At 41.7% G+C, this 18,408-nt stretch overlaps 1 protein-coding gene across 1 annotated transcript in view; it reads right to left on the bottom strand.

Annotated features, from left to right (window-relative positions):
• Nucleotides 1-14,161, bottom strand: part of CPLX1 (complexin 1) — a gene marked incomplete at its 5' end in the record, with an annotated part of 37,639 nt that extends 23,478 nt beyond the window's left edge. Inside the window, one exon of the mRNA XM_010181972.1 lies at nt 13,986-14,161. Coding sequence (XP_010180274.1) covers nt 13,986-14,161 — 176 coding nt within the window. The remainder of the gene's footprint in view (nt 1-13,985) is intronic.
• Nucleotides 14,162-18,408: the final 4,247 nt, after the last annotated feature.

Raw genomic sequence — 18,408 nt, 5'->3', positions numbered from 1 at the left:
CTTCCCTCAGTGCCAGATGCCCTGCAGGAGCAGGTATATCCCCATCTCTGGGCATAGCTTGGCAGTTTCTTATTTGAGTTTCTCCCAGTACTTGTCAAAAGTGAAGCCCTGAAGCATCCCCTCCCTTCCTTCACTTCCAAATTCACACCTAAAGCATGTGGCGGCACAGAATCTGCTTAAACCACCTGCCAAACACCCATTTTGTATGACAGAAGAGTGACCATTTATCCAAAATCAGACCAGTGTGTCTCCATTTGTTTCTGTTTGCAGATCACCCTTCCCTAGCAAATCTCTTGGAGGAGGACGGGACTCTTTCACCATGCATTGAAATGTAAGAACAGCACATTATTTTCCTTTGCATCAACCTGTAAGAAATAAAGCACACATTCTCACCCTACCCCTACACTAAAAAACATTGGGTTTGGGATGGGATGACCACTTTTCAAATGCCTGTAGAGAGACAAGTTCACAGCTATCTCACCATCCAAGTCACACTTTCCCAGCACAAACTCAACATGAAGCCTCCATTGCAGCTCTCAGCTTGATCTGTGGTCCTCAGTTCCTCCTGTAGAATCTACCTCCTTTCTCAAGACATGGGAGGAAGGCAAATGAAGAGTGAAAGCACATATAGGTTACTGCCTCTTTTATTGAAGGAGACAGCATAGTTAGGGGTGAGAACTGGCTCTTAGGATTAGAAAGGATAGATCTGCAAAGGCTGTAAGACCAGCTGGCACATGGATAGAAGGCACTGGTGTTGTACTTCCTGACTTGGAAAGCACTGTCAAACTTTTAGGAGCTAAATCAAGTAAGCCTGCTCCTGTTAAACAGCATCAGACTGACAGGGCCCTGTGAGCAGCCAGAGAACTGTCCTCTCAGATTTTCAGGAGGCTCTGCATCGTCCAAGGCTTTGTGGAGATCTGAGCATGCCTCAGAAAACATCTTTCTCTGTTTCTGCTTTAAATCTTCCCATCCATCTCTCCTATCAGAGCTGGTGAGGAGCAAAAACACTCTAGAGAAGAGTTGTAGTAGTAGCAATGAGGCATGGGTGGAGCATATCCCAGAAGACTTGTTTTCTTACAACTCCCAGTCTCAATTCCAGATCAAAATTCAGTTATATTCAAGCCATAGAACTGAATTACCACCTTAAGCTAAAAGCCCATGTTATATGAAACTAACTGGAAGTGGGCAGGGGCAGAAAACTTTTCCTTGTCATTCAACTAGAGATTGACTGCAGAAAGTGTAGTTGCTGTCCTTCACCTCATTTAAGGAAGTTTACTACCTTCTTCCCTTCTAAACAAACCCAATACTTGCTGCAAATTACAGTGCATGAAATCTGTGATTACAAATTAGAGCACAGGAGATGTAAAGATAGCAAGTGAGAATTTTCTATCCAGATATGCAGCTGGACCAAGCACACAGACATAATTAAGCTGATTCTCTGCTTCTCTGTAATACTATTTTGCCACTTTTGCCTTTACTGGCCAGGTTTATAGTTTAAATAGGTAGATTCTGTCTACAGCATCTTCAGTGGTACAAGCCATTAGAGAGAGGAAAGAAATGCTTCCAGCACCACCCACTAGACAACAACCAGTGATTCATCAGAAACATCAGAATGTAACAAAACATTCTAGGGATTTTCAAGAGGGGTACAGTGGGATGTTTCCACCCCCAAAGCCCCTTGACAGAAGCTGGAATAAACTTCCAAGAAGGACACATACAAGGCATACAAGTCCTGGATAAAAAAACACCTACAATCCTCATTGTGCTTTCTGCATTTCAGTGGATGAAGTGAATTGCCTCTATTCAAGGATCAATTCGTCAGCTGTCTTTCCCACATCAGGCCTTTGCTTGGACTATCCTTCTGTTTTGATCTCTGGCTGAAGAATCCTTCCTCTAATTTAGGGTCAGCCTTATTAATTGTTAAATTGAACAGAGACAGAATTTACATCCCTGTTACTGAGTACAACAGAAATAATCCATGAATTGGCACTCACTAGGAATGGGGCATACAAACCCTCCCTTCTTTTCCCAGCTTAACCATAAGCAACAAGCATCCATGGGGAACGAAGACACACAGCAGCCAAAGGCTACGCAACTGCCACAAGCAAAGCACGCCCCAAACTTTATCTCCTTGCCCCGTACATGAACTCAGATGTGGCCTTGTACCAGCCTTTCCTTCAGCAGTGTGGGGTGACTAATTCTCACTGACAGTCTTAAATCCCAGGCTGATGAAACCGAAAGCAGTGTCAGAACAGATGCAGAGCTTCGTGGTGAGGCCAGCACGTAGTCTCATTTTGCTCTGAGGAAGCAGCAGCATTTCAAAGGCTGAGCCTAGTTCTGATGGCTTCTATCAGAAAAGTTAGCTGAGCTGTGAAGGCATCAGGCTGCATTCTCAAGCAGACATAACTCCACTGGTCTCATTATGTCCTGGTGAGTTATCTGATCATTCAAGACTCAGATAACAAACTGCCAATATAAGAGACATAATGTGGCTAATGCCTGATATTAAGCAGTAATGGGAGCTCTTTGGCTGGAGCAAAAAGGGAACAGACCTTTAAATCCTGTTTGGTGACCTTCACAGTCCTTGAATTAGCATGGCATAAAAAAGAACCAACAGTACAAGCCCTCCCCCTTGCATCTGATTTGTAAGCTAGGAAAAAAAGAAGTAACATTAAAAAATGGTGAAGCTGAACTTATTACAGGCAATGGTACTGATAAATTAATGTCATGCCATTGTCCGCAGTTTGAAGCTGACACAAGCAGCATCATCCAGAACAGAACTGTCTACCTTTAAAGATAAGACAAATCAAATATTTGGGGAGGGTGAGTGGAAAAAACTCAGAGCTCCTCCAGCCACTTAGCCTGACTAAGGCTTTTCCTATTGAGGAAAAAATATTTTATTCCCCAAAGCACGAGAGCAGCAAATAAGCTGTTCTGTCTCTCGATGCAGAGTGATGCATTCATGCCGCTGTTGGGATTTAGCCAAGAAATCCGATGTGGTCTTGGCTCTACGGGTTGAAGAAATTCCAAGTGAAAGGGTGTGGGCATGGCAGCCACTTCTAAAGACAATGGGAATGTGGGCCATACAGGCTCTGGGATGGTTTTCACTTGTAAGTCCTAAACTTCTGTCATGGACTGCTGCCCATGGAGGTGTTTGGGTTTCTGGGAGGAGAAGAAACCTCACTTACACAAGGGTCAGGCTCTCTCTAGGCCTACACCTCTGGAAATTTATTCCCTACTCAGTAAGGGACTTTGGGCAAGTCACTCATTTTTCCACCTGTCAATCACAAGTGATAATGCTAAGTAAAAATTAATTTAAAAATCAAATTATTAATTAAATTATATAATTAATAGTCAATCTTTTATGTAATATATTCTACATTATGTAAGTTACATAATTAACATATAACATGTATAATAGATAATTACATTAAATAATAATAATTACAAAATAGATTTTTGAGATCTTTTGGGTAAAAGCCCTTCCTCTATGCAGCTTGGTCTTTCTGGCTGATGTGAACAGGAAACATAATTTGGCCACAGTTACAATCACAAAGAAGCATCAAACAGGCAGAAACAGACCTAACTGTTATTTCAGACGTAAACCCATACTATTACCTTTATGTTTCTCTGAGGGAGTTCAGGCAGAAATCCACTGAAAAGACCTGCCATGGTTTTCTTCATACAAGTTCTTAGTTCTGATTGTACTGACTTGGGCAGTTTCTGTCCTGGAGAGCCAGAGTGAACGACTCCAGCCAAAACTCAGGCAGACAGTGGGTTGTGCCTGCTCTGCTGAAGTAGGCTAGGACAAGTCCGCACCCTTTGCAAAAAGAGAACTCTGGATCCAGCATGCATGTAGTTAGTTAGCTTTTCGTCCTTCTTCATGCAGTGGATTTGACCTGTCAGTGTAGGGATGACTGTGAATGCTACTACTCAATAAGCTATAAATTAATAGCCTCTTTTTGGAGGTGTTAACCATTGCTAGTCCCTTGTAGGCTAGACATGGTGAGGAGTGAATGCAGACTGTCACTGAAACTGGAATGAAGTAAGGCTTTGTCCATGATACAGACATTCCCTTTGCATTCATCTTCTCTTATATGCAAAGGAAAAAAACAACTTGCTGATTAAAGAAAATTTATACAAACTTTCTGTATGTTTCTCTTTCTGTACATGCCCACAGACCTGGCAATATGCAATGGCTGTGTATCATTCCCTATGGTAATGATGCTCTGTAGAAATAAAGCAATGTTTCATAGATCACATATTTCTGCTCTGCAATGTAGTCAGTCTATCCTGGCTCTGAAAAAAACAAAGCTCTTAAAACAGCAGTTCAACTAGGGCAAAAAAAGGCACAAGGCAAGAAGAGGGAGGCTGTACAGTGTGACGGTCTAGACAATAGATTACAAATAGTTACTGCCTTCCCACCTTTCTTGTCCTCAGAATGATAACATAAAGAAAGAAATGATGAGGTGAACAAGGGCTGTACTGAAAAGTTCCTTATTATGAATACAAAAGAATCTGTCAATCCAAATTCTTGGATATTAGTTTTCAAACAGATCTTCTGGTGATGAGTCACCCTGGTATGAGGGCCAGGAGTGTAGAATGGACTGTGAGGTGGCAGAACAGCACCTCCACCAGAGTTGTGTCTGGCTGTTTTGACACAGATGTTCAGTTCCAAAGGCACTGAACTTGCAAAAGGCCATTTGTTGGGGTCCATATTTCTTGTCTTTCCAAGTAGGTGAGCCAAAAGCTTGGTGTTTCAATAAGTCACAGCCAGGAAGGTCTGGGACACCATTCAGATGTCCTTCCTAGCAAAATTCCAGCACTAATCACTCTGTCATCTGCTTGGGTTTATTTTGCACTCAGCCCTGAGCAGGTGAATCTGCTTAGCCCCATGCCAGCAATGTGCATAGGTTTTGCCAACCAGTGCAGTGAGACAAAAGTTGTTTCAGTGAGGATTTCAGCTGGCTCTACAAGACACCCTAGTCAGCGCATAACAGTAAAAAAGGCTGCATTTCAAGAGACATTTCAGCAACTCCAGAAGCATCCCCCAGTGGGATCTCGTTAGCAAATATCCAAAGTGACATCTACTGGTATAGATTTGGATTAGCGTGAAACATAGAAACAAAGTTAGAGCAAGGCAGAGCTGCAGAAAGCATCTGACTAATGAGCCCCAAAAGGTATTAGTGGGGGAATTAGCAGCTGGAAACTGAACCTGCTGAGTTCTGCTAAATAACTGAACCTCTAACTATTACGGAAGCAGATGAAAAAGATGTCAGTTTGCTTCGAAGCTCCAGCGGTTTGCTAATGGTGTCTCCCTTTTCTGAATTTAAAAAATGGCCTAAAGCAGCAGCATAGGAAGGAATCCATGCAGCTTTTCCCATGTTAGCTCTGTTAGTTTAATGCCAAGAGATAAGACCTGGCACACAGATTTTCATTCAGACCACCTAAAGAACTCTATACACATAGGTAGCTGGATTTACAAGGTCAAGACATGTTGCATATCCTGGGACTTCCAAGCGAATATAAAGATGAAACTACAGGGGTTAGTAGGTAGGAACAGATTCCCTAAAGTGACACTGAAGATGGCTATGTTTAATAATGGCCTTGGACGTCTTCAGCAGGTACATCAATCACCGTTCCATGCTGAAAAGAAAATCTGGGAAGGCACCATTCTCTCAACATTCAAGAGAGACTGCTCAACATAGGCACACCCAGCTAAATTTGTTAACCTTTGGCTTTCTAGTTTGTTTCCTCTTACTGCAGGAGACCAGTTTGCTCACCTTTACACAGGTGAAACAAGAAGACAGTTGCTGCCTTGCAGATAAGGGGACTTTTTTGGAGATGTAAATCAGAAAACTAAAACTGGATGGAATTTCCAAAGGTTGAAAGTGTTACAGAAGTGGTTGATTTAGTAAAATTGCAAAGGGCTATGGTCTGAAAACATGTTTGATGCTAAAGACTTAAGACTTAAGATGCTAAGTTATGGTGAAAACTGATATGGAAACTCAGGAAGCTCAGAAGCAACACAGGCCAATCAGGACATCCTCGCATACAACCAGTTGGGGAACAAGTTCTGGCAGAACAGCAGTCTGGTCGAGGTCAAATCACTTTATCCCCTTGGATGCCTTCAAATACCAATACGAAAATGATCCGTGGGATTATGGTGCTCTTCAATCACCCTGCAAATGTCCTTTCCTTCTTTCAACACTGCTTGGGCTTATGCCAGCTTCCACTGTCCTCAGTAACCAATAAATCAAATGTGTCCAGAACACAGTAAACACCACAGGACACTGCCTTTGCAGCCTTTGTCACCCAGAACAGCCCTTGATTTAATTGCTGCAAAGAGTGCAGTTCTTCACGGCTGTCATCATTATTGGCATTACAACTGTTCCTACCCACCCTGAGCCCACCTCTTGGAAGGCACAATATAATCCCTGTTTTGCAAAGCATCACACTGGGAGTCTCACAGCCAGGCCTATTGCTTTCTCGTAGCCAGAGGGCCTGTGACCCAGTTGTAAGCACTCTTTGGTCTACAGCACAAAAAGTATCCGCAGTGAACTAAACTAAGCAAGGAATTTTTTCTTTCTTTCTTTGTTTTTTTTGTTGTTTTTTAATTTATTTTTTGTTGGGTTTTTTTTAAGTTTTTTGGTGTGTTTTTGTTTTGTTTTGTTCTTGTGTTGGTTGGTTTGTTTTGTGGTCTGTTTTTTTATCTTTTTTTTTTTTTTGCTTTTATCCTGAGTTATCAAAAGCCACTGAGAAACTAGGAGAAGTGTCAAATTAATGATACTTCTCCATCCAATACATATACATCTGTGAAAGTCTATTTTAAGGCTCACACACTGAACAGTAGCAACAGCTTCATTAGATCACAAATGCTGGATAAAAACTAACATCACTGATTTGATATCAATGATTTAAAAGGGAAAGATCAGACAGAATATTTCTGCTCATTGAGATACGGATTTTATCATTGGAATTGCAGAACGTAATTCATTGCTGACAAAAATCTTTTCTTTGTCTGAGGTGCTTCACCTTTTGACATGCAAAGAACACAATTTCTGCACTTCTTTCAGTTGTCAATAGTCTCCAGTGAAAAAGTACTATATATTTCTTCCTTGCAAGGAAGACTACACCTTCAGAACTGCATTTTCAGGCCGTGAAATTTCATTCATTTGTATATGAATTTTTAAAGCCTTTGGCAACATCTGCATCTGAACTTAAGACAAGAAAGTAACATTCCATAGATGTAGAAGAATTTAGCTAACAATGGGAAGCTGTTTTATAGCAATGAAAGTTTACCACCAAAGTTAAGGTTGAACTCCTGAGCTTGAAGCTTAGTTTCAAAGGTCTGATATTGCTGGAGAACAGCGTCAATTAACATTCTGGTATTTTTTCCTGCCCTAAGACGGGATTTTCACAGCTATGCACTAGTTACGTATGGAAATATGCAAACAAAATATTAAAAGTAAATAATTATATTATGTGACTTGTTGATTTTCTCACTTAAGAACGTAGGATCACAGGGAAAAATCCTGATTGCCTTTTTGTATGAGTGATGTAGTGTGCAGCCAGATTTAAAACATAAATATAATCAGCAGCCAGATTTAAAACAATAAAAAAGGGGAAAAAAAGCATCGTAAGAACAGTTTCACACTGGAGAGAACAAAAGCCCTACCTTAGGACTTCTCTCATTGCTAGAAACTCAAATATTCTCACATACTAGAAGTAAATTCCAGTATCACCTACCTTAAACCATGGAAGAGCTGTAAATTACATGTCTTAAAGAGCTACAAAGAACTGAAATATTTTCATAGTGAAAACATGGGACATGGACAATTCCAAATACCACAGAGAATCTTACTGCCTAACCACTGAGAGCATCTAATGGCCAATAAGAAAAATAGGAAAAATTAATGGCACACATCCAGAGACAGAAGGCGTCATGCTTAAACAGAACAAGGACTGCACATTCTACTGCTGTGTGATATGCTGCCTGCAGGAACAGACATCAAACTCCAGACTTCACCATTTCCCCACTGCCAGCAAAGGGACAAGATAGTCCTGAGCATTTCTTACTGTGCCATAGAAGCTCACTGATGCAACAAGATGTTAACATTCTTCTGCCACCAAGGCTTTAACTACATAATGACCATTCTGCTTTTGTACTTTGCAACCAGAAAAAAAAAAATCACAGAAGTCTTTGTCCCTCACCCTTCTAAATCACGGAAGAAATCATCAACTATGTTAGTGAAAGCATAATAATAATAACAAAGAATTAAACCCTCAAATGAGGAAATTCATTATATTGCCATCAGAATTTTAATACTGTATAGTAAATGAGCTTAAGAATACACATTGTAAAGTGTGGCAGAGATTAAATACTCAACGTCTGCTTATTAAGAAAACCTGAACATCTGCTTATTAAGAAAACAGTTGACCTCATCTTGTGGAATGGGAAAGCTGAGGTTCCTAGAAGCATAAATGTATGCAATTAAGAATATAATAATAATAATGCAATTAAGCACTGTGCCACAATCTTTACATAGCACCAAACAGGGTCAATTACAGTTGTAGAGACAACCTTAATTCTTCCAGCACTTGGATTTTCCATTTCATAGAATCACAGAATCATACAATGGTTTGCGTTGGAAGGGACCTTAAAGATCATCTAGTTCTAACCCCCATGCCATGGGAGGGGACACCTCCCACTACATCAGGTTGATCAAAGCCCCATCCAACCTGACCTTGAACACTTCCAAGGAGGGGGTATCCACAGCTTCCCTGGGCAACCTGTTCTAGTGTCTTACTATCCTTTCTTCCCTACATCTAATCTAATTCTACCCTCTTTCAGTTTGAAACTGTTACCTCTCATCCTGTCACTACACTCCCTGATAAAATGTCCCTCCCTGTCTTTCCTGTAGGCCTCTTTAAGTACTGGAAGGCTGCTGTAAGGTCTCCCCAGACCCTTCTCTTCCCTAGGCTAAACTCCAACTCTCTCAGCCTGTCATCACAGGGGAGGTGCTCCAGCCCTCTGATCATTTTTGTGGCTCTCCTCTAGACTCTTTCCAACAGGTCCATGTCCTTCTTGGACAGATGCCTCAGAGTTGAATGGAATACTCAAGATGGAGTCTCACGAGAGTGGAGTAGAGGGGGAAGATCACCTCTCTTGACCTACTGGCCACACTTCTTTTGATGCAGCCCAGGATACAGTTGGCTTTCTGGGCTGCAAGCACAAATGGCCAACTCATGTTGAGCTTCTCATCAACCAAGTCCTCCTCAGGGCCCCTCTCAACCCATTCTCCGCCCAGTTTGGGACTGCCCCAACCCACATGCAAGACCTCGCACTTGGCCTTGTTGAACTTCATGTGGATTGCACAGGCCCACCCCTCTAGCCTGTCTGGGTCACTCTGAATGTTATCCCTTCCCTCCAGTATGTAGACCACACCACTCAGCTTGGTGTCATCAGCAAATCTGCTGAGGGTGCACTCAATACCACCAACCATGTCACTGACAAAGACATTAAACAGTGCAGGTCCCAGTACCCTGAGGAACCCCACTCATCACTGGTGTCCACCTGGGCATCAAACTGTTGACTGCAACCCTTTGAGTATGACCATTCAGCCAATTCCTTGTCCACTAAATGGTTCATACATCAAAATCCATGTCTCTCCAGTTTAGAGACAAGGATGTCATGCAGGACAGTGTAAAATGCTTTGCACAAGTCCAAATGGATGACAACGGTTGCATTCCCTTATCCACCAATGCTGTAGAAGGCCACCAAATCAGTCAGGTACAATTTGCCCTTAGTGAAGCCATGCTGACTGTCACCAATCACATCTTCATTTTCCATGTGCCTTAGCATAGCTTCCAGGAGGATCTGCTCCATGGTCCTGCTAGGCACAGAGGTGAGGTTGAGTGGCCTATAGTTCCCCACATCTTCCTTTTTTTCCTTCTTAAAATTTGCCTCCTTTTCATACTTCTTATGCAGATTGCATGCTCAATTTGGAGGGCAGGAATCATTATTAACTTAACTAGAACTTCTGCTTTATTCCCCACAGCACATAAGGCTGGTCAAAGACAAGTTGGGCCACTCTGAGAACTGAGTATACAATAGCTACTGAAGCAGTTCATGCTCCATCTCAAGTATGGCCTAAATTCAAACCTGATTTATGTCTTGAAGCCAAGCCATTTGGACAGATGACCATGCTTACAAGCTTTCTGGTTGAAACCCACCATTGTGAGGATACCCTTTAGCTCTTGTTACTTTTCAGCAGGGGATCAGCCATGCCAATCCCCTAAAGCACATGTAAGGAAGCAGGAAGCCAAACTACTGGCATTGTCTCACTAGCAGCCAAACAAGTGGAATGTTAATTACAGAGCGTGTACTAGGGCTCTCTCAGGCCTGGCTTCTACCATAGTGGTGGAAATAATTAATTATGTAAATAAGTAATTATGAATCATTACATGAAGAAAGTAATTAACATTCACTGCTAAGTTATGCAGGTATATAACACAAACAAGGTCATCTGTTTATAACAGGCAGTACTTCACCCAAGAGCACTGGAAATAAGATGGCTGCTTTAGCACGGCAAGCTGATAGTGCTTGGTGTTAGCAAGGTAACAGGGGTATTAGCTATCCACAGCCTCACCACTGGGGTGCTGGCAACAGACCCTGACCGAACAGGCACAGGGGCACTGAAGGGCTTTCAGCAGTCTTCACTGTGTTGGTCAGGTGTGGCATCTCTCCCCAGAGACAGCTGTGGTAAGACCCAGAAGATCTGTGAGGCAGTAGTGTTGAGATCGAGCTCAGATCAGATCAGAAAGCAAGCCACATATATGCACCTTGGGGTAAAAAGGAAGCTGCAGTATACCCCAGTTATGTTTCTTCCTTCAATCCACTTCCAGTATCAGACGCTGAACTTTAATACTGGGTAGGATCTGGCAGACAACTGGTGGTCTTGCTATTTCAAAATGTCATGTCCAAATGTCATCCTTATAAAATAATTTCCAAATGAAAATTAGGGATATTTTTATGAAAAAAGTATTTGATTGCTGCATAATTTATTCTACACTTTCCCTAAGTAATCTCTGAGGGCATATGTATCTCAATTTAACAGACTGTATTTAAAACTTGAAGTTAGCACATGCTAGAACATATCTGTGGTATCTGTCATCATTCTTTTCAGGCTCTGCCATAGCTCCCACATTTCCTGAAGCCCTAAACAAGCGAGTGTATTCATCACACTTGTTGAAAATCCAAGGTAAAAAGTCCAAAACAACAAACTTGACGAGCCTGTCCTTTCACCTAGAGCCATACTAACTGATGAAGCTGTGATTCCCTGTCTTGATTCCCATAAATGCTGCAGCTGCACTAAGGGAGTAACTTTGTGACTCTGTGTTCGTGACCCAGGACACACGCTTTCTAACGTGTATTCTGCATAAATAATCTGTTCCTACTCACTCAACTCACGTGCTCATTTCTGTCTTTCATGGGAGAAATAAGCAAATATCATCAGGGAGATGTCCAGTACTTAAAAATTGCTGGATTTAATTCATACCTGCTAACAACAACTTGTGTCTGTATACACACCAGACAAAATCTCTGCTTCAGTTTTCTCCTTCTCCATATTGCTGCATTTATCAGAGTTGGTGAAGAAATTAAGTTAAATTCTAAATAAACAAATAATGGAGGAAACAAGCCAGACTTTTTTTCTATTCTTTCAACATTTGTTTCACATTTCCAGCCACTAATTCACAACACCTGAAGACAGTATATCATCAAATCTCTTTGTCAGGACAAAGTAATCTCTCTCTTTCATGGAACCCTTGAACTTTAAAAAAAAATAAAGCTCCTTTCTACAGCTTTATCATTCTTTTATGATTCTACAGAAAACAGTTTCATCTTTCTAATGCATTCTACCCGGGATTACCCCCAAGAGAAAGAAAACTACAGAGAACTGAGCTCCTGTGCTTTCACAAGCTGGGAGCACTCGCCAAAGCAGGACTTCCCATTGTTAATCTCAAAGGTAACCCCCCACAAGACTAGAAAAATTGCAATCCAGACCTTTCAGGTCAAGCAACATTCTTCCAAGTATCCCTGTTTACTCTCTCTGTAGAGCCAACCCTTTGCCTTAGCAGTCAATGCATTTCCAAGAGACTTCACCACCCAGTACTCAGCCTGATACAGCAAAATCTAAATAGCTGACTGTATCCCAGGGAAACTCCTGTTGAATGGATGTTTCATCCAAGCTCAGGTTGTATGCGTCCTACTCATGAATGTGTAAATTCTAGTCTAGATCACCTTGGATTTTTAACAGAGGGCATCTCAGATTTCTTAAATGCTTTTACAGCAGCTTGCTCAACAGCAAGAAAAACACAACCACAATCTGCCCCTGGGAACACTTCAGTGGTCTAGCAGAAGAGTGACCAATGAAAACAGAGCATTAGCCCATCTGCCTGCAACTCAGAAATTCATTACTCTTTTTTTTTTCCCTCGTGTCTAATGCAGACCTATATATTGCTTAGAATCAGTTCCACCTGTATACATACATTAAACATCTATGGCACACATTGGTATGTTTATATTAATATATGACACAATCTAGATATACATTCATTACTTACATCATAACAACAAAAAATTTTGGTCAGGTAGTGGTTCTGAATCTGTCTGTCTGGCAATTTATACCATCTTTGAAATGATCATATGAATACAATTCTCTGGCAGTGCTGCAGGTAGACAATTCTCTGTAAGCACCTTCTTTTCTTAGAAGCATAGTTCCAGATTTCCTTATTTGCAGAGCAGTTCTCAATACCTCTTTACAAGATGCATCATTCCACCAGAACAATTCATCCTTATCCATGCTTTCCTCCTGAACCATAAGGACTGAGTCAGAAGTTCAGCTCGGTGTAGACATAGTTTTGTTTATGGACACCCACTTTCAGCTCTGTGATGAGACTTTGAAGCTTTTTCCCAGACATGTTCTGTAACCTGTGCAGAGGTAGGCACTGCACAGGTAACATCTCTTACAGTGAGCAGGACTTCCTCATTCTGACTACAGGTATTTTCTGTCATTCTTTTGCCTGTGATGTAAGTCAACACACAGGCCTTCATCATCAGAAACCCCTTCTCCAACCATCATATACATTTCTTTCCAAGATATTTGAGTTCCAGGACCTCTCCCTATAAAACTAAGTTATTCCAAAGAGACAGTTTTGACAGGTCTTGAGGATGAGGCAGCCAAACTGCCTTCTCCTTCCACAGATCAACCCCTAAAAGCTAATGTATGGTAACAGTGGGTTCGGCTACCTTAAATTAAGCTCATTTCTCTCATAAAGGTTTGTTTTGTACATTTCTTTTCAATGTCACTCTGAATCCTCTCAATTGTTCGTTTCCTTCTCATACAAAATTGTATCATTACAAGAATCAACTTAAGTAGAAGAGAGTGTTTCCCAATGGTTAAGTCCTGAATATAAATGAAACTCTTCCAGATGAATGCCCTGTGAGTAGTGGAAGCCCAAATATGAAAAGTAAAGTAGATTGGTCCCATTTCACCTATCAACACAAAGTCTTGGAAGCCATACAAAAGATACCGTGACTGTATCTCTCAGAAACACACTGAATTATGACCCTTTTGACAAACCACAAATGCAAGCTTGGAAAGTACCTACACAGGGACACAGAGGTCTGTAACATTTAAAATAATGTGAGCATTTAACAGATGATGAGAAAAACAGTGATTTTTTTTTTTCCCCTTATTTTCAGGCTGTATTTCAACTTTGCAGGGGTTTTCAGTGTGCGAGGTGTGTTTAAACAGGGGTAGAGCTCAAGGAACAGTGCACAAGATTAGAAAGTTCCGTGTGGCAAAGTAATTACCTGGCTCTATCCAGGTGCTCAGGGAACTGGTCACAAATCAGCTGAAAACAGTAGTTCTCCATTCAGCATTATGAGTCGCCAAATGAGCTGACAGCTGGATCCCTACCTTGTCTCGAATCCCTTGTCTCATAACTTCTCTTTCAGCCTCCATCTTGGCATATTTGGCTTTCCTCTCCTCCTCTTCTTGCCTTAGGGCTTCCTGTCGTTCCTCTTCTTTCTTGGCAGCATCTGGGTCTTTCTCCTCATCCCCACCCAGCATCTTCCCCATGTCTTTGGTAGCCCCTAGAGAAAGCACAAGGAAATGTCAGCACTGTAAGAATGTGGGAAAACCACCACAATGCCAGGTGACTGAAGATTGATTTTGGAGGGTCTTTAATGCAACAGGCAGGCCATACATCCAGAAAGAAATTACACCGGGGCTAGGAAAGGGATTTGAAATCTTGATTGCAGGGATGAGTAATCACAGGCTTAACTGATGCCAGAAATTACACATCCTGTGACAGGTAGAAGCACATGGTATTAGCAAACATTTGGAGTTGTTGATGATTTCTACACTCCTACCATGGATCATAAAGAAGCAGCCTCTCTGCATGTCTCTGATCTAACCAACTAATGTTTAGTACATAGCTGGGATCGTGCCTCTGCTTGGTCCTCTTTCTACCCCTGCATGCACCTTGGTCTCAAGTTTTCAGCCCCTGTGTGCTCCTGAGCCATCTCTTTGTTACTGTGTAAAGCCCTTGCACAGGCATGCAAATGGAGAGGCTTCTTGCATGTCCCTCTGTACCCACAAGGCTGCATAAAGGCCATTTACACTGTATTTTAGAGGCATTTTCATTGGCAAATGACAGGCAATCATCCAGCTGGGGAGCAAGGCAGGGGCTGGAGAAGAGGGGAGGGCATTTACTGTGATACTTCATCATCAGGGCACTGGAGGTCTGCAGCAGGATCCAGCCTGGTTACATGGACAAAGTGAAGACACATACACTTTGGGAGCTGTGTTGGACTTCACCTGAAGCAGGAAAACATCCTGCATCATTTACTAAAGAAGGTACCTTCACCCTGGAAGAACAGCATTGTGTTTGCTCTTGCTTTCCACATCAGTTCTTGGGATGGTGATGGTGGAACCTTGGTTCTTACAGGGAGAAACATCTGCAGCCTATCAGGATGATTCCTCCTGAACTGCCCCGGAGATTATAGTTATCAGATTAACTATGTCCTCTAACAACCACCAAGGAATTTGTTGAGAGGTGGGCAGATCCTTTGGCTTTCCCCATCACATTTCTTTTCTAGGTCACATGTTTTCCCAGAGCCTTAAATTGAAAGCTGCCCTGAATCAAAAGCAACCCTCCAATACCCCAAAATGTGATAGTGAAATGTCCCCTTTTCATCTCCCATAGAGAAGCATTGGGAGACTGCTCATTTTAAGCTTGACAAGATCTGGTTGTTATAGAAGGGGTTTTTTTTGTCAGGTGGGAAATAATACCAGAAAACATAACTGTCTCCATTCAGCTAGCAAGAGCCAAGCCTCTTGGCACTTCCATCCTGTTGGAAAATGTGTGGATAAAGAGCGGAAGACACCCAGGAACCCCAGACAAACCACAGCTGGAATATTCATGGTCCATAGCTACTGTCAGCCTTCCTCTACTGTCATTTTGCATCCTCCTCTTCAAGGTCTAGATGATCTGTAAAGGTTCCTTCCAACTCAATACATTCTATGATTCTAGGGTCAGGGTAATCCAGGAATTCTTGCAACTTGAGGGCAAATTTACCCAGACCATGTGGTGATTTCTCTCCTGGGATGCAAGGAAGACTAACTGAAATTGCAAGCAAGCTAGCAGTTCATAGCAAGTAGAAAGGCAATGCAGACTAGTTGGGTAACACAACTTTATTGCAGGGACCTTCCTAAGCAACTTTACTGTGGATAAATCATTGATGACCAATGCCAGTAACACCTTAAAGTTCTTTACTACGCTCAACAGATATTTCCACTGATGATCAAACTGATTTGGGTTCAATAATCTATTAAGTTTATCTCTTTTAAGCTTCTCTCCACTGAGACATACCTGGACAGTGTAACACGCTAACTACTTATGAAGCAGAATTCAGTAGCAGAAAGATACTAGCTTTTTCCCTCTAAACACTACTTCTAGGCTATCATTAAGTTATAATGTCCACTCAGCTTATCATGTAAGGAATGAATTTGTGTAAACTTGTATTTATTTTATCTTGTAGACAAGAACAAGATTTTTGAATACTTTAGGCATTTGATTTTGCAGCTATTCAGTACACAGGACACCTACAAGAATGCAGTTTCAGGACTCACCCCAGACTCTCTTAATTCACCCCTGATTTCAAAGTCACCTTCTAAATGTGCGGAATTCTGCAGTGTGGTATCGCTGTTAACTAATTGGAAGGAAATGTATTATGAGAAGCAAAACTATACACTACATTTTAACTCTGATCTCTGTGTTACTTTTGGTACAGAAAAGCTTTTTTTTCTGTCACATTTGTTCTTCATCCTAAACTTAAGGCTTTGTTGTTAACATTCCTTGGATAACAGCTTCTGGTTTTAGTAGTTCAGCAGCGGAGGCTCCAGAGAATTCATTTGCATGCAACTGAGATGCTGCAGTTACAGGCAGAAGGAAATAGCAGAAGTTCTGTCCTCAATCCTGGTTTTGAAGCTTCCACAGAGATAGAGAGAAAGGACACACTTATCTTGTCTGTTCATATGATAAGCCTGGGCCTTTTTGTCTCCTTTCACACCATAACATCTACCTTGACATAAAGAGATGACAGATAGTGCCAAAGGATAAAAATCCCCTGAAGGATAAAAATCTTCCATGAGGGAAAGCGCCTCAGAGATGGTTTGTTTAGAAAACAAATGGCATGGCAGGCTTTCCAAACTAGAAGTCATTCCCTTGATCCATATGGGCTAAAGAACTAGGCAATCAGGTGTTAAGACAAATACTATGAGCACACTCAGGTACAAACTCATGTGAGATTCTCTACTTTAAGTTGTCACCAGCTGCCTGAAAAACAGTAATTCAGTTGTTGGGGAATGTGTGGGAGACATTCCCCAGTAAAACAGCTGGGAAGCAGGTCAGCTGTCTGGAAAGCAGTTTTGCAGTAAAAGGTCCTGGTGGACAACAAGCTGACCATGACCCAGCAATGCGTCCTTGCAATAAAGAAGGTCAACAGCCTCCTGGGCTGCATTAGGAGGAGCATTGCCAGCAGATTGAAGGAGGTGATTTCCCTCTATTCAGCTATTCAGCCCTCGTGAGACCAGATTGGAGTGATGTGCCTAATTCTGGGCTTCCAGATACAAGAAAGATACGGAGCTACTGAGTGGGCCAGCAAAGGGCCATGAGGACAATTAGGACACTTGGGGAGGAGAGACTGAGAGTCCTGGGACTGTTGAGCCTGAAGAAAAGAAAGTTCTGGGGGATCTCTGTAGTGTGCATAAATACCTGATGAAAGGGAATGAAGAAGAGGAAGCCAGATTCTTCTCACTGATGCCTAGTCACAGGAGAAGAGATAATGTGTGCAAACTGAAATATGGGAAATCCCATTTAAACATAAGAAAAAAAAAATTAGGGTTGCAGAAAGAGCCTATGGAGTCTCCACCTGTGCAGATATGCAAAACTTCATAGGCCACAGCCCTGAACAACGTGCTGTTTGTCACCCTGTTTGAGACTGCAATTAGACTAGACAACCCCTGTGGGTCCCTCCCAACCTTAGATATTTTGTGACTCTGCAAGACCTCGTAAGTGGTTTAAATGGTTTAAATTTTGCAAAGAAAAAGGTGAAGAGCACATATCCAAACAAATCCTGCATCTGAACTGAAGGAAAGCAAATTCTTAAACTACCTGACCTCTGTCAGAGGAGCACCACCTCCTATGACCTAAGCCTTCAATTCACTGACATCAGTCCAGCTTTCACATAGAAAACATAAACTCACATAATCAACTTGCAGGAGCAGTGCTCAATTTGTTTGATGTTAAAAAAAAAGGAAAAAAATCTGCTAAATATTGACATGCCACAAAAGGAACAGGATTAGGATTTTTAAGTATGACTTAGAGAAAGAGATTCTTGGGCATTCTTAATTAAGCGAAAGATGATGGAAATTTGCACACACCATTGCTTCAAGTAAGGTAATTATGTGAAATCAGAAGAATTTCTTCTGCCCAAATCTCATTTCATATTGCAGACAAATAGCACCCTATATCTGTCTTTCAAGAGGGCTGCAAATGTGTGTGCTAAGATCTCAGAGGATGTTCCCCTTCTCATTCACAGGTGTCAGAGGAAGCAGTGAGAGTTTTACCCAAAACAGGTATTCTCTGAGGAAATTTTGGAGGTGTTTTTTTGGTACTACTATTTGTGGTCAAACAGACAGGACAACTGATGTCTCAGAGTTTATAAATCACAGCATGATTTTTATCACATCATCCAAACATCTGGAGCTAACCACAGAGCACTGTCCCGGAGCAAGAATGGATCACTCACTATTGCAGCATCTCTTCACAGAAGCA

This window comes from Mesitornis unicolor, unplaced genomic scaffold (genome assembly GCF_000695765.1).
Source record: "Mesitornis unicolor isolate BGI_N332 unplaced genomic scaffold, ASM69576v1 scaffold24973, whole genome shotgun sequence".
Taxonomy (NCBI): domain Eukaryota; kingdom Metazoa; phylum Chordata; class Aves; order Mesitornithiformes; family Mesitornithidae; genus Mesitornis; species Mesitornis unicolor.
This window is presented reverse-complemented; position numbering and strand designations above follow the sequence as displayed.